General features: G+C 41.3%; 1 protein-coding gene across 1 annotated transcript in view; it reads right to left on the bottom strand.

The window, feature by feature from the left end:
• Positions 1 to 26,748, bottom strand: part of Grip1 (glutamate receptor interacting protein 1) — a 630,091-nt gene that overhangs the window by 15,078 nt on the left and 588,265 nt on the right. Inside the window, exons 18-22 of the mRNA XM_071609698.1 lie at positions 24,350 to 24,489; positions 23,981 to 24,175; positions 13,792 to 13,948; positions 12,808 to 12,919; positions 8,185 to 8,418 (exon numbers count right to left, since the gene is read on the bottom strand). Coding sequence (XP_071465799.1) covers positions 8,185 to 8,418; positions 12,808 to 12,919; positions 13,792 to 13,948; positions 23,981 to 24,175; positions 24,350 to 24,489 — 838 coding nt within the window. The remainder of the gene's footprint in view (positions 1 to 8,184; positions 8,419 to 12,807; positions 12,920 to 13,791; positions 13,949 to 23,980; positions 24,176 to 24,349; positions 24,490 to 26,748) is intronic.

Below are 26,748 nucleotides of genomic sequence, written 5' to 3'. Positions count from 1 at the left end.
AGAGATGATGCTGGTTTTCCTGCAAATCACCATGGACTTGGATTTATACTTGGAGGCAACACTGGGGCAGTCCTGTTCCTTTAAACCTGACAATTCAAGTAATGTCAATTTTAAGGACAGTCCTACATTACTGGTGGGGCTGTAAGAAAAAAAAAAAAAAGGATGCCATCTTCCCAACTGCAATTTTCTAACTCAAGAGGAAGCAATCTAGAAACTCCTGGGTTTCCAGACAAATTGGGTCAGAAAGGCAGCTGCTGCCTCCTGTCTGGGGAGTCTCCTTGGCAGAGGACAGAAAGGGACAGCTGCTTCAAACATTGCCTTCTGCTGCTCTCTGGCAACAGAGCTGGAAAAACTAGGGCTCACCAAGGAGAGAACCAGGAGCTGGGATTGGGCTCGAAGTGTGAGCAGGTCAGGGGCTGACTTGTCCCTGGAGCATGAGTCCCAAGCAAGGGAGCACACCGTTCCCACCAGCTGTGGTGGATTTACATGCTCTTTTCCTGATTAGCTCCAGTGAGCCTTCGGCACACCTACCATTTCACATAACGTCAAGGATGAAAGAGACTATTCTCCACATTCTGCAGGTGCTCAAACCCAGTCGTGGGTTGCTGTTGGTCACCTAGTCATTGTCAGCTCCATCACTGACCCTTTCTATTTGCCTCAGTCACTTCTAAGTTGGCCAGCTGTGTGGCTGAGTCCCCGATCCTGGCATCTCTGTTCAGGACTGCCTGCTGCCTCTCCTCACAGCATCATTGCCCTCCACTCTACCTCTGCTTCCTAGCCTCCCGGTCACCATGACTTGGCCCTTCTCCAACTCTTAACCCTTTTTGACTCCTTTGCCATTTACAGACTTCCATTCCCATAGGCCCACGTGGGCCTCCTTTATTCAGGGACCACTTGCAGTTCTGATTAGGAGGCATACTGTCCACCCACACCCTGAGCCTATGGGTACTGGGGCCGAGGCTTGCTGTCATTCAGGAAAGATGACAAGTTACAATGACCAGATTTCCAGGGCACTGAGTGCCAGCTGTCTTGATTGAATTTCCTCAATCTAGGGATCACTGAATTCTGACATTACAAAGAGCCCGAGGCAAGGAAAGAACTCTACATTCCATTTAGGGAAGGAGAGACACAAGCCCAGGACTGGATTGTTAGCCAGTTAAGGACCACAGCCCCACTAATTTGGCAGAGCAGTGGTGGAGGAACAGGTGCAGAGGGCTCTTCTCTAAGAACCTGGAAACTAGGGAAACAGAATGACCTAGAGAGCTACACCACTTGTAAGTGACCATCTTGTAGATAACATGAAATTTTACACCCTATAAATAAACATATTTGACCACAACGGAAATGCACAAGGACATCAGAGGGAGATGAACAGTCAGACTCAAGGGAAACTATTAAAATTTCTGAAGAGAGGTGGTGGTGGGCCCATGACAGCTATGATAAGACTCATGATCAAACCACAAGCAAAGCATATTAGAAGGCTGTCCAGCCAGCCTGCCTGAGCATCATGGGTGGCTGGGGGATGGCAAGTCTGCTGGACTTATTGTTTCATTTCTGTTGTTCACAGCACAGGCTGCAAAGGTGACAGCAACTCAGGGAAAGTGATAAGATACAAACTGGGTTCTGACTGGGAGGGATGCAAATGATTTCGGCTCTGCCTTTAGAAAAGATAGTCACCGCTGGGTGCAGTGGTACATGCCTGTAATCCCAGTGATTCAGGAGACTGAGGTAGGAGGATTGCAAGTTCGAGCCAGCCTCAACATCTTAGTGAGGTCCTAAGCAATTCAGCAAGATGTTGTCTAAATAAAATATAAAAAAGGGCTGGGATGTAGCTCAGTGGTTAAGTAGTGCCCCTGAGTTCCATTCCCAGTATTAAAAATAAAAAAAAAGATAGCCCTGAAGCCTGCCTAATTCCTCTACAAGTCACTGAGCAGTTTGATTCCAACTTAGAAATCTTACTCTGACATTCTCATTTCTCACTGAGATGTATCTATATCTCTCTATCTATATGTGTATGATTTCTTTATCCTTCTTTAAATGAGTGTTTTTTCCTGCTGTCATTCTTTGATTTTGATTCAAGCAAACAAGTGTTTTTGGCACCTGCCTATCATTCATATAAAAATAAATATATATTTTTTTTATATTTTAAAAAGTATCTTTGGACAGAATCACAGATACAGAAAACCAACGGAAATGGTACATCTTGAGGATTGTCAGGGCTGGCTGCCATTATTTATTTGCAACATTCAATCCACACTCTGACCCTTGGTCCTCAATTTTAGTTTCCCCAACTGAGGTAGGATATCGAGACATCAAGATGGTGGTGACAGGGCACAAAAAAAAAAAAAAAAAAAAAATGCTGGCTGCAGTTCAAGACTGATGAGTTATCATGTCCCTGTTTATGACAGATCCCATTACCAGGACAGCTCCCACCACCGAGGGCTTATCACTCATGGCTACTCCAGCCACAGCTTCTGTCTATAACCAGGCAAAAATCAAAGAACCACTGGGAACAAATGGGGCAAGGTCTTCAATCAGGTCCGTGGGGAGGTGACCTAGGTACTGCTAGCACATAAAAGGCACACCCTCTCGCTAGGCCCACTCTGCCCTACTTTATGGCATGGACCTCTGTTTTTAATAAATCTATGCTCTTCTTTTTACTTCTGCATGTTTTTCTCAGTTCTTTGTTTGGGATGCCAAGAACCTGAACCCCAACTGGACACCCCACCTATACGTCCTTGTTTTCTGAATTCATAGTGAGAGAACCTCTCCTCAGACTGACATAGGGACTGGTAACACACCAGTTTCTCAGATCCCACTCCAGCTTCTGTCTGTCTCTGGTGGCCCTACAGTGGCAGTCTGAAGCTTGTGTGAGTCTGGGTTCCTGAGGAAATCTCACTTTCTGAGTTTTTGACACCAAGGCTGAGGTAGAAGTCTGAATGATGGTGACTTCACCTGGAAAAGGCTGTTTTGTGAGGTCTTCCTCTCCTGATAACAGGTGACCCTGCCCCCTCTTTGCTAAGTGAGAAATTGGAGGTGCACAGAAGTAACATGACTCCCGAGTGGCAGACTGTGCCTAACTTAGGTCTGCCTCACAACAGAGCCTGTTTTCTCTCTGGTTTATCATTCCTTGCCTGAAGAGAGAGAGGCTCAACCTAGTAAAAAGTGACAGACAAAAGCAAAAAATTCATATGCTGAGGGTGTTGCTTTAGCTCTGACTGATTTTCACAGCAGACAGTTCTCCTCTAGCTATTTGGAGATGGTCTACACCTGGCATGGGGGCACGTGTGATATTGAGTGTCAGCTCCAAATATTTAGTGAAGAAAAAGAGGCGTGTGCCAGAATAAGACATGTATTTCCATTTCATCTTCGTTCCTAGGGCTGTGCCTGTTACTGCCTCAGGAGAATGTTGCACCAGGAGCTGGCTTTAAATACTGAAAATGACACTTCTTCCAAAGAGTAAAACAGCTTTACTGTACTATGAAGAGCAGAACTCCCCTCTCAGAAAACTCAAAACATACTGCAAATACAAGGTGACCTTGGGTGGAGGAAAAGCTGATGTTAGCAAAACCAGTTGGGAAGAACAGAGGTCACTTAGGAGTGACTCAGATGTTCCAGCTTTGTGCCACCAGTAGCTATAAATAGAGGAAGGTGCTGACAATTATTTTAAAAACACTTCTGTAAAAAGAAAAATAACTACTGGCATACAATTAAGGAGTTCAGTTCTATTGAAAACCATGAATGATAGGGGAAAAGGGAATGTCAATATACAGCTTTTAAAAGCTCAAATGCTCTGAATGTGGGGAACGTTCTATTCTATTGAAGATTTTGTTTTGCCTTAAGGTGTGAAAGGAAGTGAGGCTAGAATTCATTTCAGAAATAGATTAAGTGGACACCAAAGGATATTTAAGTTTCAGAAGGGAAATAAGGGTTATCGATGAACTGTAGCTAAGATCACAAGCTCCTTATCTGCAAAGAGAAAGAACCTGCGATAAGCTGCAGGACAAAACAGAATTCATTTTAAAGATAAAATACAGAAACTGCTGGGCTAAGATGAGCCTTCCTCCCTCCCTCTTTAGACTGACACTCTGTTGCTCCCTATGATTTTCCTGAAACAGAATAATCATCTGCTGTTAGCAAAACCTAAGGGGGCGATTTTCAACCTTTAGACTGCACTGAAGAATCTACTGAAAGGATTGCTAAAATATAGTTCTTTTTCTCCTCCTGAAAATGCTGACAAAGTAAGTCTGGGTGGGGCCTAGGAAGATTGTGCATCTTAACAAGCAGCCCTCAGTAAAGGTTACAAGGGGTCCATAATCCAAACTATTTCTATTGCTGTAGTCCTCTAACTACAGATTGAGACTTATTTTTGTATTGTGTGTAGTTTTTTTTTGGTACTGGGGATTGAACCTATGCGTGCTTTACTACTCACTGAGCCATATCCCCAATCCTTTTTATTTTGAGACAAGATCTTACTAAGGGGCAGAGGGTTTCACTAAATTGATAAGGACTTTCGAACTTGTGATCCTTCTGCCTCGGCCTCCTGAGTCTCTGATATTACAGGCATGTGCCACCATGCCTGGCCAAGTTGAGATTTGATGAATAAGTCCTGAAATCATCTTAATGCAATTAGCATTTGAAAAGAAACCAAAAATGTCAGTGTATACTGTGCAGCAAGTTTTTGGATTCATTCATTCATATGTTAGTGTGGGCGTAAGGGTGTGTTGAATTAATGAATACAACGTATTTCAGACTGCATCTCGGCTGAGAAAGTTGGAGAAGCAGTGGCCTATGGGGATTTAGCATCACTTCCCTGGACTCTCTCTCACTCTGATACTAAGTGCCAATCCAAACCAACTTCCTCTTTCCTCCTACTTCTATGTAGTTGGAAGGATAACAACTAGTTTTTCCTTTACTTTCAGGATGAATGTGGATGACTTGAAGAAAAGCTTGCCAGACTCTGGTACAGCATCAGAAATAGATGACAGGAAATGAACAAAAACCATTTACAACTGGGGAACTTCCAAAGGTCTGAAGAGAGAAAAAGAATGGAGGGAAAGGGTGGGTAGACAATGAGGAGCAAAGAAAGGAGAGCAAAATGAGACATGAGAAACTGGTAGATAAGCCAATACTTCATTCCTTCTTTACAATGATGGTATTAGTGACCCACTCTACTCCTGTCCCCAGGAAATAAAGTGGTTTCAGCTTTTATCCCCACTCTTTTTACTTTATAGCAATGCAAGGGGTCCTTGTTCATTCATTCAGGTAATCCAACTTCTAGGGAAAATAATATATTTGCAGGCGCTGGCCTGGATATGAACAGGTCCAAAGCTTAATCACATGGCAAACAGAAACTCAGCAACAGAGTGAGCACCATGCATGGTTAGAATGGTGTGCTGTTTATCCCACCTGGCCTGCCCATTCTGGCCTTTGCAGATCTGTAGGAACTCTTCCACCAGATCTGCTTAGGACAGTTTGCAATGGGGCTTTGGGGACTGAAAGCCAGTCCTCATTCTGATTGCCAACCTAGGCACTCTGGCTTGAGCTATCTTCATCTTGAGGAAGGGACATTTTCTAATTCCCTAGCCCTCTCTCCATGACACCACCCCAAGGTGCCTTTCCCTAATTTTCACAAAGGTTTATGACAGTCTAGCAACATCCCAAAGAAACAATAACTCTATTCCAACAAGAAGTCACTGTGCCTTTTCACGATGTTGGGTAATCTTTCGGTGTTCAAAAGACCCAGGCACAATTAACAGTCTTGGCTGTGAGCTCCGAATCTTATCTAATGATGGTTGCTCTCCTTCTCAAGCACTTCGGCATTGGAAGATGGTAAGCAACAAACACCTTGGATGCAAGCCCAACCAGAGTAACAAATTCACTTTAGAAAGAAGATACTCGAGATGTGGGCATAAACCACTCCAATAAGTCCATAGTTTTAGGCCCCAGGCTCCTCAGTTTCTTCACTTAACTAGGAAATGTTAGGTCTTATTAATTCTAGGACACCATTTATTTTTGAGAGTCTTGTTTTGTTGGGAATCAGTTTAGAAAAAAAGTGAAATTACATGGGAAATGCACGTATTGCTGCTATTTAGGACAAAGGACTGAAGTGAAGGGGGGGGGGAAAGCATGTCATTTCTTCACGCTGACTCATCTATGTCTGTGATGTTGTAGCCTCCCACTCACAAACTGCTACACAGATATCCCAATGAGTCCATCCACTTCCGCTCATCATGTCAATAAGTGGATAATACATTTTTTCCTTTTGAACAAGATGTATTTTTTAGTATAGCTACTTAAAAATAAAAACTATAATAACTTGCACATCCAATTCACTGTCATTATCTCTACTAAATGCTTTCAGCACAGGTGGGATAGGAGACAGATCTTTTGTATTCCTGGCCATCAATAATTGTCCTTTGAGCAGACAGCCTTACTCCAGGATGAAAAACAACAATAAAAAGAAAAACGACTATTTTGTACTTGTTATTTCCTTTTCCTATAAATAGGGATAATAAATATCTCTTAAAGGAGAGGGCTATTGTGAGGGCTAAAAGTATACAATATATACATAGCCCTTTGTAGGAACTCAAAACATGTTGGCATTCTTTCTCTTTGGCCTGAAGGAGGATGGGTTATCAAGAATGCTCTTCTCTGCATGTGTAGAAATTGAGAGGAGAGAAAATCAGGAGGGGCCAGCCCTCTTGGCATAGCAGAATTAGCACTGAATATGTGGCTTCCACAGCCTAATGGTGTGCCTCAATTAGCATATCAGGATATGTGACTTACCAAGCCGACGTAACTATTGCATGGTAAACAGGTGAACGAGCTATCTTGCTGTATGGGGCTGACCCAGGTTTCCCTTTCTAAAATGCCAGAGACATTTTTGCTTTTCTGTAAGTCTAATTTTCTCCTGATGCTCAGAGCTCCAATTCTAGACTCTGAACATATGGGAAGATATACATTCCCTCAATGTACCACCTTGGATATCCCTATGCACATGCTTCTTTCTGTGTTAGGAACGCCTCCCTCCTCCGCCTCTTTCTCCACGTGGTCAACACCTACTTGTAGATGCCTTTCTTGTCCCCTTTACAGTCAATTAGGGTTCACCTTCTGCACTCCCAGGCTGCTCTGACTTGTTCTACCACTGTACTTATCCCATTATCTCCCCACTGTTTTCAAGATTGTCTTCCCACTCAGCTTCATGCTCCCTGAGGATTTGCAATACATTCTTTTAGTGAATGAATGCCCAATTTATGTATTAAATGAATGAATGAGTGTGTGGTGAAAGAACGACCCAGGATTGGAACTCAACTTCCATACTATCCTTTTTCTTTTACGATATCCTTTTTGTCTACTATAAAATAAATAGACAGATTTTTTGGGGTGGTTAGGGAAACCGAAGTCTTAAGAGGAAAAGGGGAGTAGAGGCCTGTTGTCTACTTTCAATCTGACCTTATTTGTTCTTCTGGGTAAGATGAATGACGAATCTTCGGTTAATAGATTATTAATTAAGGGAGAGTCTTGGTTCTCAGAAAAGTGGGGGCGAGATTATTACTATTTTATACATTCTAGTGTTTTAACAAATTTAAAGCACTATCTCTAGAAAGGAAGCCAAAGACACCTCCTGAACACAGCTCTCCTCAGCCAGGCTCCCATAGACATTGATACATATGTCTTGTCTGAACTCTGCCAACAGCTCCGGATTCAGCTCTGAGTGAACAGTGAAGCAACTGTCATAGTTAGAGATGGAACATCACCAGGGCCCACCCTGTCCTGGCCCAAGAGAACTTCCTTACCATCTACTCTAAGTCTGTACTTGAGGTTTTAAGCCGGAACCCCTTTTCAGAGAAGCTATGAGTGTATGATTCCTTCCCCCCTTCTCATGAGGTTGGAATAATATACTAATAATAGCTCCGTGTGATATTGGAGCCTCACATTTTCATAAGATTTTGAACATAAATACATTTCTGACACCTACTCTGCTTGAAAGCAAATCTTCCTTGCTTTTAAGAATAACTTTGTAGGGATCATGTTTTGAGATAGACCAAAGCCTCTGGAGATCTGCCTTTGGGCTCTGGTTTGTCTCCTTGACTAAGCCCATGGAGAGGGCTGCCCTATGCCTGCACCACACTGTGAAAAACTAAATTTGACCCCCCGGGAAAGAGAAGAAAGCTTCCTGACCTTGTGCAGCTCCACAGGAGTTGGGGACATAATCTCCTTTATTTCTTGCTTCATTTTTCTCAGGGTCACAGACTTCCTGCCCACATCTGAAGGCAGGGTGTTGCTCCGAGTTGTTTGGCTGTAGTGTGGCCGTGAGCTGCTCCGTTCCTGGAAGCTGGCCTGTCGCCCCAGCTGGCTGCGAGGTGTTGGAGCCTCGTGATTCAGACTCATAGTGCTCCCCGACATGATTGTTGCCTGTGGCATTGACAATTTTCAGAAATAATTAAGCCATGGGTGAGGAAAGGGTTTGGTTGCTCAACGTTAAGCATGATTGTCCTTCTTCCCAGTCCAAATACATTCTCTTCAGGGCAGAGGCAAAGGCTGGAGAATGGACATACTAATTGAACTATGAAAGTCTGGAAAATGCTTTTCAAGTGACATTTGTAATGCCCTTTTAAAATCCAATGTAAGTACTTAAGCCTGTGTTTATTTAATCAAATACCACCCCTAGCAGTTTAAAAACAACATTTGCTTACTGCAAACTGCATTTTAAGCATTAGCTTTCCAGTGAGTGGGCTCTTGTAGAAATAAGCTAAGAACCTCTCAATGGGAACCAGGCTGCTTTCTAGCTCCAACTGGAGTTAACAAGGGGTTGGAATGGGATTATGGGTACACAGGCAGTGTATCCTCAAGCTTCCCACCTAGCACTATATATTGTCTGTCAAGTGCCTCATCCTAGAAGTAAGACTAGGTTGACCTCTACATCATTTGATATAGATCAGTGTTTCTTAGAAATGGTCTGTGCAAGATCTGCAGAAGATAATCATTTTTTTTTTTTATGTTATTGAATTCAACCCTTTGTTCAAAAGCTATGCAACTTGGATTGGATTTTACCAGTGAATTAGGAAGTTTGTTTAGTTTCAAATATATTTCCTGCATAATACTTAAGCAAGGATAATATTAGATCCCAAAGATGACTGAGTCTCAGAACTGGAACAAAAGAGAATATAAAACCAGTATCATGTTGGGAATGTTCATTTCTCATGATAAGAAGATGCTAAGATTCTAAAAATATGACTGTAGCCAGCTTTGTACTCCTAGATAAGATGGATACATAGAGGTAAACTAGCACTGGTAAATATGCCTATAATCATGGAAATGGAAAACAAGTTCACTGTGTTATGTGATTGGCTAAAGCTTGATTTATTTATATTCACAGCAATGCAGAATTTAATTTGATGAGTCCTTGGAATGTACTCACTCATGCAGGTCTTACAACAACTCTATGAGGTAGGCTCTCTTACTCCTCCTGATTTACAGGTGAGGGACTGGGACTCAAAAAGGCTGACTTACTCCAGGTCACATGCGCAATCTTAGAGCAGAGGGCACTATCTAAACCTATTTACCAAAGGGAATACTGCAAAGTGAGGGGTATTTTCATTTGCCAGCTCTCTAGGATGCATGCATTACTAATAAGACATGTATATGTATCCAACAACTATGTTGAAACAGAAACAATACCAGCAAACTTATTGATATTCTGACTGGATGAGTTATCTCATTGATAATTTTGAAAAGGAAAATTATAACTTAAAAAACTTTTTGCAGATCATTGAACATTAGCCCATGCTAAGTGCCCTATACATTATGTGCTGATCACCATTTAATACTTAAGTAACCCTATAGGGTAGGTATTATAATTATTATGCCTCCCCATTTGCAATAAGGAAAGAGATGCCTGAAAGAGTTAAGCAATTTCCCTGTCAGACTGGGCTTGGAATCCCAGCAATATGGCTCCAGAACCTTTGGTGACCTGGGTGAGTTGCTTCACAGTCCAGCATTAACCATATAAAATGTTTTTGTATATTGAAGTTCTGGGGATTGAACCCAAGCCCTTGAGGATGCTATAAGTGTTCTACCACTAAGCTACATCGCCAGCCCCAACTTCCTTTTTAGTAGGTAAAAAGGCCCTTAACATTTAACAAGTGTAGACATCCATTTTATAGTTTATTTCAGATAGATACCTTTCTAAAATTTATGGAAACCTTTCCATGGCCAGCTGTGTTGGTGTTATGGGACATCCTTTATTTTCTGGCACTTACATATATCATTTCTGTGTTTAATCCACTCTAACTGACAGTACTCGATGATTGTTTTCCTGTTGTGGTGACCATTCATCTATTATTTTTACCTACTTAGACTAGTTATTTGCTTTGTTAATATATATATATATATATTTTACATTGATTTTTCACAGGACTAGCAGGAAACATTTTGGAAGTATAACACTTAATCACTACATCTGGGAGATGACAGTTCTGCTTTGATGAGTCCCAGCTGCCACAGAAGAAGTTACAAATGGATTTCAAAGAGTTCCAATGGAAGAAATGAGATGCTAATAGTTCTTCAGTTCAAGTTTTCAAAACATGGCTTGATTGCTTTGTTTAAAGTGAGCTTCAGGTAAATTAGTATCATCCAAAAAGGAATAAAAAAGTTAAAGTACATTGTAACTTAGATTCTGACATTTAGTTTTAAACCTTCTTCCTTCATAATATTAAAAAAAGAGCAGTGCTCATTAATCAAGAAATGGCAAACATAATTATAGTTAATTTTTACTTAACATTTGTTAAGTTCTATGTTCTTAAGTACCGTAGTATTAGCTTATTCTAATCTCCATATTTTATAGAAGGAATATCTGATAAGAGATGTTGAAAATTTGCTCAGTCTCAGTTTGAATTTTTCTTTTTTGGTAAAAGCTATACATTTTTCAGTGCAAAAGTTGGACCTAAATTATTGCTATCAATAGAGAAATGATTAGTAAATTGATTGACTTTAATTTTCAAGTCAATTGAGATCATTTTTTATCTTAGTTAATTTAAACTTTTTAGTGCTATAGTATACTTTAACTTTCAAAATTGGATGCAAATTTCACATGCAGGAATCTAGCTCCAATAATATATATTTTTTATAACAGCATTTTCAGTTAAGGGAATGGTGTTCATTTAAACTAGCAAGTGAATATTCTTTGTGATAAAAGTATAAATATGACTCTAATTTGTGAACTTGTCAATCATTCTGACTAGCCGAAGATTTAATTTCTCTTTAGCATTCAGTCCATTTTCTTTCTGCATATGTAATTTCAAGGGCCACACCTGCAAGGAATTATGTTAGAAAGAATGTCATGATGTGACTTCTATGCTAATGGATGTTGTTTTCATGAGATAACTCAATTTCTGGGGGAAAACACAACCTCATCACATTACTTTTAATATCATCTTCTTTTTGCCTAACATAAAAGAAGCAAGGAGAAGAATAGTTTGTTTTTCGGAAGAGAAGTATCGAAATGAAAAATGAAAAAGGCAAAGGAGACAAACATGCTTTTTGAAAGAAGAGAACAGTCAAGAATTATGAATTGAAGTGTGACTATTGTCAATTTCTTGCTCACTTTGGGCCACTCTGACTCATTATTCTACATACAGGAGGTGGTAAATGTTCAAATAAACTAGCTGAAACTTAAGCATCCTGTTTTTTTTTTTAATTGTATAAAAAGAAATCAATTGCTCATGTCTCGATTCATTTAAATTATATAGAATTATCCATATCCAGGTCCTTTAACTGTGCTCTGAAGCTGAAATTCATGCCAGGTAATACAATGATGTTTATAAATTCAAACTAATGTTTTTCTTTATAATTCTCTTTGCAGATTCACAAACATTAGAATCACATAAAATATCCACACATGCAATCGAGAAGCAAAATAATATAAAGATGAGTAATCATTTTAGAATTGCAAGAGTTTCACCCAGTTATGCCATTCACATTCCTTATGGTGACTTGGGAACCTCATGTGACATCAAAATAAAAATGAGACTTTGCCACTTATTTTTTTTTAAACAGCTTAGAAAATTTAAAAGAACATAAAAGGAAATAGTCCAGGACTTCCCAGACTAAAGTGTGAATACTGTCAGCAAATTCATGGCTTTGATTACAGAACAGTCAGGAGTTCAGCTGTTCCACTCCGTCTTGTTCACTTGAAGTTAATATGGAATCAGAATTTGCAATTAACACAAAGTACTCTGTAATATTTTGCCTGCTTATCAAATAGAGCGGCCTTTTTTCGCCAGCTGCATTATTATCTCCTTTAAAGGCAAAACAAGATAGAATAAAATTTCCTCTTATGTTCCTCTTGACGATCAAATTAACTTCTATACCAGGTACAAATGAAAACATGCCAAAGAAACCTTTCTAAAGCAACTAAGAGAATGAGATGCGCCACTGCCGGGAGACTTAGCTCGCTCCTTAGCCATTTGGTAGGGAACAGTCAGGGTTAGCAGGGAGCAATGGCAGAAGCCACAAGTCAGTAAGCTTGGGTGGGAACAGGAAATAATACTTTCAACTGCATCATATAAAATCAAATTGCTGTCCAGAAGGCAAGGAGGCAGGGGAGGCAGCTTCACAAGCAAAAATATAAACATAAAGGGTAGCTACCAAGAGAGTCATGTTTCTCAAAGACACACGCCTGTCAGCTTTCTCCTGTGGAAAGGGGTTAAAGCTTTTAAATGAACTGGTGTGATCAGTGCAAACTTAAAAGGACCAAAAAATGAATGTAGAAACAATAAAAGCAAATAGCAGGACCGAGGCTACCTCGAGTTCTCGCAGAATTCCCGACTGTCCACAGGTTTCTAAATCCTCCAGCGCTTGAGACCAGAAGTTCTCCTCTTGCTCAGCCTCTGCACAGTCGGAAGTCCCTGCAAAACTGTCACCATGAAACACAGTCAGGGTTATGAATTTACCAAACATAATTTTTTCTCCATATACAGAACATTTCTCTTTTACCTCAAATGCACAAAAAACAAAAATAAAAATAAGAGAGAGAGAGAGAGAGAGAGAGAGAGAGAGAGAGACTTTCATTTGGATATGGCTTTCTTTTAACTGTGGCCTCTGAGTAAAGCCAGCTTGGGTGTAAGGATATTTAGGAAATGCAAAGTGTCATAAAGAATAAAAGATTGGTCCATGTTTTATCTCTGACTTGCAGATTATTCGTAGCTACTGCTAAATGAGCTGCATTATTGACATAGCCCTGTTGGAATAGAGCTCAACATGGGTGCATATCTTAGCTGACTCAATCCCCAGTACAGAAAAACATAAAAATCAATAAGAAATGAGAAGGAGTAACGCACAAACTGAGGACGTAGTTTATAAAAGTTGACTTCCAGAGCCAGAGACAGTGGTGCACACCCGTAATCCCAGCTACTCAGGAGGCTAAGGCAGGAAGATAGTGAATTTGAGGCCAGCCTCATCAACTTAGTGAGACCCTGTCTCAAAAAAGAAAACACACACACATACACACACACACCTACACACACACACAAAACTGGTGACTTACCCCAGTGCTACCACTGTTTTCATTGGAGGAAACCTAGCTGTTGTGTTGCATGGTGGTGCCAGGCTGTCACTAGTCAGGCACAAGTTTTAGAACCTGCCTTATGGCCACCATGGATGATTATGGTAGCTTCAGGAAGTCAATGGTAACAGTATGCGCCACGGCAAATTGAGAACTTCAAATCTTACCCAAATAACTGACCACAAAGTGATCTTAGATGGGGCAGCAGTGGATGGAAACCTTACCCACTGGTTGTGGAACGGTCCCACTCTTCATTATTCAGGCCCACATCTGGGTAAGTCTGGCTTCGAGGTTTGGGGACTGGGGATAAGCTTCCTCTCTGTTTTGGACTCCTCCAGTCATAGGTGTTGAAATTGTATCCTGAGGCCTGAAAACTGGTGCCTAAAATATAAACAAAGTGTTAAGACGGGGCCTGGAGATTATTTACCCCATCAAGAAAAGACCTCATCCATGAGCAGAGAGGTGGCACAAGGCAATAGCAACAGCAGCAACAACCTTGAGCATACAGTGGTGCTTATCATGTACAAAGTGCTCTGTGCACCTTCTTTAATCTTCAGAGCCAACTTTGAAGATAGGTACTATTGTTATTGTGTTTTATAGCTGATACCAAAGGGTTAGAATAGCCACATCAGGTACCCAAGGTGACTTGCCGACTTTCCTGGGGATTCAAGCCATAACTTTAGGAGAATCAATCTTCAGATCCCCAAGTTCCATAAGCACTTCTTCCCCAGCTGACATAGCTGATACCATGCCAGTTCCTCCATCTAACTTCCCCTCTCTTAATTGCTCTTTGTCACGTTACAAATGAAAAACACATTTATCATCCATTTCAAACCTTTGAAGGTGCTTGGCTTGGGGGATAAAAAAAACCCTCCAGCTGCTAAATCAAGGAATAATCTAGAAAAACACTCATTCCTATGAGCAGGTCTTTTAGAACCTAGGTCTTATTTTAACCAGGCAAACACATGGCAAAGGTTTTTACTCCTTTTTCATCCATCTCTCTGTCTCTCAGGACTGTAGTTCAGAAGTAAGATGCCAGCCTGAGAAGATTGGTGCATCAGTGTTTATTTGAATTGCAAAATGAAGACTGACTTCTTTGTTACAGGAATTAAGTCTGATTAGCTTGGTGGGTAAGGGAGTGAGGGATGGTTCTGGCAATTGGATTACATAATGGACATTTCCCATGAGTTTGAGTTAAGGCAGTGGCTTCAAGATTTTGACAGAAATATATTTAAAGCTTATTTACAACAAACTAGAAATTACATTTAAATTGGAGGAGAAAAAAAATGTTGATGATAACTTTATGTGTCAGGGTATGAAGTTTTCCCAAAATTCTTCTGTGGGTTCAAGTGCGACAATAGAAACTTGACTCTAAGTCTGACTCCACAGTCATCACAATTGCTTCGCCCACCACTTTGGGTTGTGATGTATGTTTGTGTGTTGTGTATGTGTTTACATGTGTGCAATACAAGGCATATACATTGAAATTCTTCAAGCATTTAATATAGCCAACAGGCCTGGGCCCCTGTTTTCACATACAGTTAAATGGCCTGCTCATGTAAGAGGACTGTCTCCATTGACATCCTTGCTGCATCTTCCCATTCAGTTTCCCTCCACTGAGGTCACAACCTATGATGCTCCTCTGGCTGCTAAGTAGAGACCAGGGAAAGCAGGATGTCTAGGCATAGTGCTCCCTGATCAAAACACTGGATCTCAAGAAATTAGGGCAAGTCCCAATACCCACTGATGGAAATCCTCTATGAACCTTCTGCTTCCAGTCCTTAGAGCAAGGGAAACATAGTAACAGTGGTCCACATTATGCTTTGAATATAGCCCTTGCTGCTCTGTCACTGCAATTTATTTTTAAAATGGATGTGTTTCTTTCTCTTCCTCCCTCCCTGCTCCTCCCTAATCTCCCCTGCCCTAATCTCAGGGGAAACAGGATTACCTTTCTTCCTCATTTTAGGCAGATTTAACCCACCACAGGAAGGAAGTAATCCAGACTTTGGGATGGTAGTGGACCATCTCAGAAGTAACTGTCTCCCAAATTAATGAGTTAATTACAACTCCAACAGAGAACACGTGGAAGGTAACCTTTGAATCACGTCTTTAATAGCCTGCTGATGGGCAGAATCACAGCCGCTGGGACAGGAGTTCCCTGTATTTCTCCTTTGCTAGCAAAGCAATGAACCTTCCTTTTCTTTTTTCTCAAACTCATGTCTGCATTATTGGATTGGCATTGGGGACAAGGACCAAGCTTTCAGCAACACTATTAACAGTTCACTATCTCATTCTCTTGGATAACTGCAGAAGTGTGGCTAGTCATTTTTATAACCCCCTTTGAGGGGCTATTCATTTTCTCATTCCAAACCAAACCAACCAGCCCCTCGTATGCAAAGTCTCATTTCTTCTTATACAAAAGGCAGAGACTAGTACTCCACTTTCTTTAACTGGCTTTAAACTCATTAAGAACCAAACTCATTGGTGGTGTCCTCTCGGGGGTCTTCTTTTCAGATAAGCATTAACCTGTAAGACTGTTAGGTTCTCTTAGGGAATTCCAACATGTTTTAGACTGGGCAGAATAATATTCTGATGTTCTTCCCATTATTTCTAAGTAGTTCTTGGTGACTTGGGTGGGAGTAAGAGGATGGGCTTGAGCAGATGTGCAGCCCCATCTGTAGGAGTGCAGACCAGGAAAGGCACATGCATCCCTAGCAGCCATGTTTACATTTGGGTTTTTTTTTTTTTTTGTACTGGGGATTGAACTCAGGGGTGCTTTACCACTGAGCCACATCCCAGCCTTTTAAAAATATTTTATTTCGAGACAGGTCTCGCTGAGTTGATTAGGGCCTTGCCAAGTTGCTGAGGCTGACTTTGAACTTGGGATCCCCCTGCCTTAGCCTCCAGAGCTGCTGGGATCATAGGCATGTGCCACCGCGCCCAACTAGGAGGCCTTGTTTTAATGAGTGCTATAAAATGATGCATTAGTAGAAATCAGAGCAGAAGAGAATAGGATTCAGATCTCTTTGATAAAGTCGGAAGACCTGAGTCTGGTCCCAGCACTTCCCTATGCTATGCTGATCCCAAGATCAAAGTAAGAAAAAACCTCAGTCCACACACCAGCCCTGCCACTCACTCCTCCCCTGGTAGCCTTGGCAAGCTACCCTTAGTATAAAATAAGGATGGTGATATGGGCCATTTAAAGGGAATAAATATACATAAATCATACAAAAGGGCTTAAAACCCAAGGAGGCTTCCGTGAACATAACCATCCATTGTTGTTATTTACTATACTCTTCAACTCTTTGAGATCTCAGCTTCCTTACTAATGAGGTAGGGAGACTAGGGCAGGAGGTAAACCCCAGCATATTCATGCAGTGAACATTTGAGAGCCTCCTGGGTGTCAGGTGCTGTATGGGAAAATTAAAAACTAGGTTCTTGCCCTCAAAACTGGCACTGTTGGCCATGTGTATGGGAGAAGGAGGAGGAGAAAGTGTGAGTTCTAACAGCATGTGAAAGCCCCCCTGTTGGAGGTGGAGTGTGGGTCATAAAAGGTGCCACATGAAAGATGGCATATAAGCTTGGAGAACAGGCTGGCATTGACCAGGTGGAAATGTTGGGTAAGTGTTGCCCAGAAGGAGAGAGAGAGAGAGAGAGAGAGAGAGAGAGAGAGAGAGAGAGAGAGAGAGAGAGAGCGCTAGCTGTTGTCATGAACCCTGATTCCCGTCCTTAATTCCATCAGTGGTTTCTACTTCACTCCCAAGGAGGAAAAAGTATTTTAGGATATCCTGGTCCTTTCTACTACCTGTACATACTCCTTTCTCAGAAGAGGAATGTGATTTGCCTAATCAGTCAGATTTGGAAAAGGACTCTGGGCCTGCACGTTCACCCTTTCTTGCCTTTCTCTGGGCTCATTCTCTCCCACTGCTGCTGTGCTATAGTTAGCAAACCTGGGTGCTACTCTTGAGACTTTCTGAGCTTGGTGGAGGTTGGGAGGCCAATGGCAGGTAGTTACCTGACTGTGGCAGACTACCTGTTGTCTGCGAGAACACCTGTTCCCCACTTCATTCTTAGTACCAGAATGCCAGTCTTGAGGTGGGAATATTATGGATCAGACTAAAACTACTTCTTAGCCTCTCTCAAAGCTAACTGTGACCTGATAAAGGTTCTGGCCAATCACATGATCGAGGGAACTTCAGGGAAGTTTCCTTACAGCTTTTGTTCTGATTCTGGGACTGCAAATGAAATAACTGGAGCACTGGTAACTGTCTTGGACCCAGAGGTAACTTCAAGGATGGAATCCAAGTGCTAAGTATAAAAAGGCAGAAATATTTCACTGCATAGGTCCTTGATAACATTGTAGAGTTATGTTTCAACTCTGAAATGCCTACATTTTTATAATTTAAATCACTGTATTGTTAGAATTTTCAGTTCAGCTTCAACAAATCCAATGGATTGGTAATCAGTTGGGTAACAATTTGTTTTATAAGATCATAATCCTGACATTCCTGTTTCTATATCTAGCTTTTCTAGGAAAACAAATAAACAAAAAGAACCAAGGACCAAAGCTTGCTTAGAGATTAGAGAATAGTAAGGAGTTGGGTGTTATGTGGAGTCAAGGGCGCTGTGAGGAAGACTAGCTTACAAAGAACTCTGTGTTAAACTGCCGACTTTTGACTTTAGCCTGTAACAATAGAGAACCAGCAAGGGAGGTTTCTGGTTTGTTTTAAGGAGTGTTATTTGGCTTTTCTAAAGACCCCTGATAGAAATATGAGCTGATAAGATGCTGAAAGTAAGAATAAGATGCTGAAAATAAGAAGCAAAGTGGAGAAGTACTTAGTCACTCAGGCCTGGGTGAGGTTGTGTGACAGGCAGAGGTGATGAGCTGGTTGATCCAGGAGCATGCCTGGCCCTAAGGACACCATGGGCTGATCTGCCTGCTCCAGACTCCAGGTCACAGTGTAAGAAAAATAAATTCCTGGCTCCTTATAGTGCCATTACTTGGATTTTCTTTTATAAGCAGCTGTACTCAATCCCTACCTGATGCAGGTGAACGGTGACACTATGATTTCAAATAAGGAATATCTGAGGAAAGTTAGGTTTGGACAAAGGCAAGATGGTTGCCAGAGTTAGGAAGAAGTGAACAGGTTCAGGAGACTCTAATCTCAGGAGTCAAATTTCCAAGCTAGGGAAGCCCAAGTGTAAGAAAAATTACCCATCAGAGATAGAGTTAAACTGTTCTTATTGAATGGCAGCATCAGCACATTAAACTAAAATACATGTATGACAACAGAAACTACATCTTAGATTAAAACTTGGTAAAAGAAACACATTGAAAAAAGACACCATTAAAAAAAATATGTTCTAAGTCAATATTCTTTTGATTTAGAATTGGAAAACTTTCTTCTTTCCTCCTCCTCCTCCTCTTCCTCCTCCTCCTCCTCCTCCTCCTCCTCCTCTTCCTCCTCCTTTTCTTCTTTATTTCTTCTGCAACTGGGTGTCACTATCTAGTTTTATACTGTGTGTCATAATGTAAGGTATAAAATTCAGTCTAGATTCCTTTCACAGTGAATAATGTTGAGTTTTAGTTATTTGCATAATGAAAAATGTAGGTACTTCTAAAAGGGGATGGAATCTTGGTATGATGTTTTTATTTTTAGTGTAAATACATATTTGTAAAGTCCTGATACTCCAATAGTGGTGGCTTGGTTTTCTGTACTAATGCAGATGAAATCATCTATCTATAGCTCTTACTTCACATTCAGTGTTAATGTAGAAAAGCAAGCTAAACAATGTTGGCTTATAGTCATAAAGTGTGAAATCAGAGGATGGTTTTTGGAATATACTCTTCACGATTTAGGCCTCTAGTTCTTATGGTTACTTGCATTTTTGGAAGCTAATTTTAGTATAGGAAAGACAGCTAGATAATTCTTGGGCAAATTGTTTTCCCAAAGATGCATTTTTATTAAGAATGAGAAAATCAGATCTTACATTTGTGTAACTATTTGTAATTGTCCTTGCCAAGAAATAAATATTCAGCATTTAGATGAGCTCTGCTATTCAAATGGCAGAGCAAAGATCATTCTACCTCCTTTTGGAAATCACCTCAAAATAAATAGAGCTGACAAATAATTGAATCCATATTCTATGTTCAACACAATAAGAACATTTCTCATAATACATAAGAAACCATAATACATAAGAAAAGTGGCCAAATGTAGTGAGTCACTGGGGAGAGGTGCTGGGGCGGTGGTGGCAGGAAGCTGAGAGATGACATGGGTGGGTCAGAGATTGCAGAGGGGGCCCAGCCAGAGGCCACAACACCAGGCCAACAGCAACCCGTGGATTGGGACACTAGAGTGTATCATATGGACTGGTGGCAGGAAGTGCCCTCGACCCCATTCGGCACCAGGCTCAAGTCAGGGAGGTGGGCTGAGAGGCAGCACCTTCACACAAGCTGCAACCTTCAGGAAATGATCTGCCAGGTGGCAGTTAGGAGTCCTGCCCTGTGAGCCACATCAGCACCGCTTGCTGCCAGCTGCAGAGGGGCTCATTCACAAGTGCCACACCGTGAAATGCCAAGCTTTGCTAGCCTGGAGCACGACCTGGCCTCCTCTTCCTCAGAACCTCCACCAAGCTTCAGCTGAGGAGGAACTCACTGGATAAAATGATGGGCAGAAATGAAAAATCACTGTCATATGAGGTATGCCAAGTTAACATCAGCCTGGCATGGAACAAATGATAAATATGACCAAATAGATCACCACCAAATTAAAAAAAAATACAGAGCAAGTCCATCATTCTACAGAACAATGGATCAAAGCAGAAATATAAGAGCTCAGGGGAAATTGTGCAAGAGAAAATGATAAAAAGAGATAAAACATGAGCATGTAGAGATCAGAGAGTAAGTGGAAGGAAAAATAAATCCCATCATCTGGGCTGTTCTCTGTGTGCAGCAGGCTTATCCTTAACTATGTTTAGAGAGAGTTGGGCTCCAGCTGTACAAGTTGGCATCTTTTATCTTCTTTTGTCAACTGTATGGAAACTACAAGGAGGTATGGAAACAAATTAATTATGCACCCAATTCAAGTCAGAAAAGGAACAAAATTGAAGAGAAACGGAATGAAATTTAAATTAAAAGCAAACTTTTATGTAAAAAAGACCCAGAAAGGAACTAATAAATAAATGCAACTGTCAATATTCTAGAAAAAAATGCCAAATAAGAAAAATGATTCCTAATCTAATCATGGAAACCATAAAAACACAAATACACCAATTAAGAACAATACTGGGGATACAATTTTAGAAACTGAGAAAATAAAAGGAATTAATATATTACTTATTTGTAACTACATCTGAAAATCTGGATAAAATAGTTGTTGTAATTCTTTTTCCCCCTGAGAAAATACAAATGATCAAAATGAATTCAAAAGAGAGAAAAATCAGACAGTACCATGACACTTGAGTAGCGCCAAGGATTAGAGCTACACTGTCTATGAGAACAGCACAGTCAAGGTTTCTCAGTCTCCTGCTGCTGACCTTTGCTATATATCCAGGTACAGCAATCGTGGATTTCTCAAAGAAGGAGTACTTAACACATAAAGAGCCCAAAACACAAGGTTTGGATAAGGCAGCAGAGCAGGAGACGTAGAAGGGAGCTAGAGAACGGGGAATGGAAGCTCTCCAGAGGCAGACTGGGGAAAGTCTGCATCCTAGAGCTACACAATATATCATTGAGGGTCATCCACGGTGGGACTTCCTTAAACATATTCCTTCTTTCCCCACCAGCTCTGATCAATCCAACCTACTTTCCTTTTCATTAACTAAGTAATGTTTAGTGCTGTTGCTCTTTGTTTTTAATTTGTTAACCATCTGGCCCTTCAGCTGGGTAACCTCTTCTATGAGAACAAAGACCCTGGCCCTATTGTCCTACAGTGTGTACACATTATACATTGACCTTAAATTGTGCCACTCATTACATACTCATTGAATGAATGAAGTGTGACACGCTGGAGAAGCAGTGGAGAACAATAAGGAACATCGCTACAAAGACATGGATTCTGGGCCCAAGGAGGAAGATATGCCTCAGGAAGGTGCAATGGAACAGTGATAGTGACTTACAGGGAGCAGTGAGGATGTAAAAGGTCTTCCTGGGAAGAACAGAGAGCCTGCTGAGAGGTCAGGGGCCCTCTCCATTCAATAGGAGGGAAAAAAGCACACTTTCATGCCTTGCTTGCAAAAAGTCAACCACCACAATCTGGAGAGACCTCATTTAACCCTTCATTTCACTTTCATCACAAGAAAGAAAATAAAATCCAGATTCTGAGAACTTGGTAAGCAGTAAGCTAAAAGTGAATGATAGATGTGATACGCACCCCCCAAAACCCTTATGTGGAGGTAGGCCACCTGGACAGGCTCTACTAGCATCACTGAAGAAGGTTTGCCGGGCCCTGGGCTGTCCGACTTGTACGACTCTGCTTTCTGAGTGCTACACTTTAGCAAGTATAGAGACTTGAACATAATCAGAAGAATATACCGCAGGATGATAAAGATACTGAAAAGTAGGTTAGGCAAGGAATAGTTAAAGGACTGGAGGCTATTTTGCTTGGTGATGGAAAGACTCAAAAGAGAAGTGATAGCAATCTTCAAGTACCCGAAGGGCTGTCAAGTGGAAGAGGCTTTAGTCTCCTTCTGAATCATCTTGAAGGCAGAACCCAGACTAATAGGCAGAAGCCAGGGACAGATGGATTTCAGCTCAATACAAGCAAGGACCTTTGAGCTGTCAGAGCTGTGTGGGGATGGGAGGGCTGTGGCAGGAACTTGTCACCTGGCACTCGAGGTCATGCCACCTGCTGGCCTACAGCAAGGCTGTACACAACACCAGGAGCTCCACTGGACATCAGCCTAGTTGACTCTAAATCCTCTCTTAACACTGAACCTGCCATATCAACGCCAGCCTTTAACCTCAAAGCCTTTGTCTGAGAATCACCCGAGTTTAGTGATCTGTGAGTGCTCAGTAGATTCCAAGTGTTCTACAAACATAAGGTGCAGCTACAATTTTTTTCAGTAACTTGGAGGACTTCAATTCCACTCTGATCATTATTATCTCTACTTATCCCTTAGCTCCTTCAACCTCATAAAGAGTCCTAATTTGTCAATGCCAAATTTACTACTATTATAACCACTATTCAAATTGTTGAAATGATTCATAAATAATAAATGTTTCTTCATCTTTCACTAGTAAGAGACAGGCCCTGTATTTAGTATGCTGATCACGGTCCTCTTCCTAAGGAGAAAGGACTGGAATAACTTTAGTTCTTACATCTCACATGATGGGATGAAACTTACTAATGTCAACAGATTCCTTACAAAAATGTCTTCATATTAATAAATCAACAAAAACCAAACACATTCATCAATGAATCCCAGGCTCTATTCTAATAGAAATTGACTTGTGTCTTTTAACTGGTGTTCTTTGCTGGCCCATCAATTTTCAGGCAATGAGAATGTCTGTTATTGAGTGACATAACTAACTTGTCACAAGGTGTTATGACTTGGAAAAAATTAATTGCCAAATAAATGAAAGCCTCAATTCTATTTTAGGTGTTCGATATATTTTCTCTACCAAACTCCAATAGGCAAAAACTTGACAACTTTGAAATATTGTTTCCTTTCCATTTTTTTTTTCACCCATCAAAGAACTTAACAGAGAACAACACAACAAAGGTAGGGTGAGAGAAAAATGCTGGGAAAACCAGGACAAGAGCAAACCAGACACAGACTTTGCTTAAAGTACAGCTAACCAAGCTGTAAAGCCACCCACATGCCTGAACATGTGTTCTCCAAGCTGTTTGTTTGTTGATGCATTTTACTCTTTGACTGACAGTTAAGATGACATCTGTGAAGAAAAATTTACTACATACTTTCATGTACTGTCATTACAACTCTCTAATATTGAGTACTCAGGGAAAACTTTACAAGTTTCTATTTAAAGCTGAGAATAGGTCAGAATAAATGGTGTCACAAATCATTGGCTGATCTTTTATGCATAGTGTCAGAACCCCCCAATCCATCTTTGTGGAAAGCTTGCTAAAAAATGAGATAATGGGGTTGTCTTCAGGGAACCACTCCATTGTATGGTTTTGCCTCACATCAACCAGGAAAAGAGCTGCATTGAACATTTGGCCATGAGAAGATCTAACGGAGGTCTATTAGTGTTTGATAAATGTTCATAACTTGTCAGCACCGAGGAGGAGGAAATGCAAGGCCAAACGGGTGGAGGTTTTCAATGTGTTCATGTGGTGCCTCTGAGACAGACTCAGGTTGAACAAAGCTGTAGAGCAGAGGGTGGATCTTTGAAAACACATATGGTTCCCCAGTGACAAATCCTCTGTTCCACAATGCAGGGCATACCTTGATTCCCATAGCTGGCCTCTATTCCAGACCCATCCCACGAGTCCACGGCACTGTCCACGCTGGGCACCGCGGCGGTGTACATGTCAGAGAGTTTGCTGGGCTTTTGCATTGAAGAGGAGTCCTCCTCCACATCTCCCAGGTCACTCAAGTGGCTGGGAATGGTGAACTTCTTGGGACTGGATGCTGACTGGGCTTTATAGACAGGAAAGAAGGTCAAGGGTCAGAGCAAATTTAAATGAAAAATATCCATAAATACTCTGCCACTGGAGAGTCATTTCCTTAGAAACACACATGTAGACATTGGCACATTCTTTTAGGGAAGGAAACACACTGGAGATCCTTAATTGAGGCTCTCGACCCACTCACCATCTGTTTGTTTTTTAATTTTCAAGGTGACAGTCTCTCCTGCCATCTGTAGCAAATGGATGGCTTCACTCAGAGGCTTCCCTTTCAAGCTGCTGCTGTTGATGGCGAGGATCCTGTCTCCTATGTGGATTGCACCAGTTCTGAAACATCAAACAGTAACAGGGAAGGTAGAAATAATCCCTGCATACTTTATCTATTTGCAACAATAAAGATTTGACAAGGGTCTCCAGAGGTCACTCCTTTTTCCTGGGTAATGTTATAAGATAACTGCATCTGCTGTGAACTACTTTATAGTTTCAAATAAAATCAGTAAAATTATTTTAATTATTTTGAAAATGGACTTGGATAATTTTTAAACTCTAAGAAAGCTGGGTCATTTAATATCCCATTAGAAGGCCCCCCTCCCAAGATTTATGTTGGACAATCAGTGTAGTGATGTGTGACATGGGACATTCTTTTTTTTTTTTTTTTGGTATTGGGGATTGAACTCAGGGGCACTTGACCACTGAGCCACATCCCCAGCCCTATTTTGTATTTTATTTAGAGACAGAGTCTCACTGAGTTGTCTAGCCCTTGCTTTTGCTGAGACTGGCTTTGAACTTGCAATCCTCCTGCCTTGGCCTCCTGAGCCGCTGGGATTACAGGTGTGAGCCACCATGCCTGGCTGCATGGAACATTTTTTATACAGATTTTAAGTGTTTATTAATTCATAAGAAGTGATGTTCAGGGAGATGGGGACATACACCAGACCCTGGCGCAGCAGAGCTTCCCCTGTCAACGATTCTAAAGGTTGCAAAAGGCTAAATTGCAAGGATCAATTAGTGCTATGTTTAAATCTGTCTCTGCCACCTGCCAGCAGGGGCACCTTCAGTGTGACATGGTATCTTATGTTAACCTCTCTGGGCCCCAGTTTTCCATCACTATGATGGGGACAATCATTTCACAAGGAAACCCTGAGGATTAAATAGGAAGAAATGTCAAGGCTTGAGTATACTGCTTGAGATGTACACTAAGAAAATAAATTATTGGCAACAAACTAATAAACTTAGATCTTTTCTCTTCCCATCCACATCCAATTCTGAACTAGTAAATTGGCATTTACAATTCTGATGTGCATCACATCTGTCTTCATGGGAAGCTCTGGGTGGGGAAGGAATAAACTCTCAGCAGAGAAGTTCTGGGATGGTATAAAAACTCAGCTCTTTACTCTGGGATGAAGGTTGGAGAGTCTGAATTCCATGGGCCAGCCTCTGGTTGGACTGGCTCACTCTAAATACAGTGAGTGAAGGAATTACCCAACTCATAGAGCTGCTGGTGGTTGGTGTTCTGGGCATAGCTCGCTTCCAGGACAGTGGCAGAGGTGCTGGGCAGCAGCAACTGGGGCAACAGAGGTGACATGGGGCATACAGGCTAGGAGGGGGTACTTAAGTCTACTATTGCATCTAGTCTTAAGGATTTTTTTTTTCCCCCGGGAGTGGGGGAGGCAGGAGAAAAAGCTCTCTCGTAAAGAGTTTTAGTTTATAAAAGACCTAGGTCATAAACCATAAACTTTTCACTGTATCAGATAAATATCAATCTTTTCTTTGTTGGCTCCCTAACAGAGTTCTGAAGGACAGGAGGCCACCTGGCAATACTGGGTTTCATCTGGATTAATATCAGAATATCAAATTCTATCAGAGTAACCCTTCATGAGCTGGGTCAATATCCTCATCCTTCAGATGAAGATGTTGGACAAGCTGATCTCTAAGGTATTTGAAGCTCCAAAATTACATGATGCTGTTTTGATTTTGCAAGCCAGTGTCTTCGAGTGTCAGCATGAACACTGTGTGCATTCTTGAGCTGGGTCCCTGAAGAACAGAACTAGTTATAGGGTTTGTTCTATGCCCAACAACACATCTCAGAAATAAATGTGGTTCAGGAGAGGATAGAGAGCAGGTGGGGTGTGTGCATCATTGGCAAAGGAATAGGTGGACATTCCACACTATAGGATGCTGTTCAGATGGGTCACTATACTTTGTTCCCATAATCTTAGAAGATGAAGCCTGTTTCATTCTCTCTGGAAAACATGGCAGCTAGGCATAGAACCTGTCAGGGAACAGAGGCTCAGCAAAGGTTTGCAGAATTGAATTGGACAAGCCTTTTAACCTCCCTGAACTTGAGTCTCTTCAAAATAAACACAACATAAATCTACTGTGGTCAGTTGATACATTTCTGTAGATTGATATCAATGCTAAGCCCATGACATCGTTTACTGCCGGCAAAATGCCCCTGAAAGTCAAGTCAGAGATCTTCCTGAGAGTTCTCCAGCTCTGAAATCAATCCTCTGTGCAGATTTAAAAGTCAACAGATAAACAAACAGGAGAGGGAAGCATGTTTTTGTGTGGCTGGGAGGAAGGAAG

Source organism: Marmota flaviventris, chromosome 3, assembly GCF_047511675.1.
Source record: "Marmota flaviventris isolate mMarFla1 chromosome 3, mMarFla1.hap1, whole genome shotgun sequence".
NCBI lineage: Eukaryota > Metazoa > Chordata > Mammalia > Rodentia > Sciuridae > Marmota > Marmota flaviventris.
Note: the sequence above shows the minus strand (reverse complement) of the source record. Positions and strands in the feature narration are given on the sequence as shown.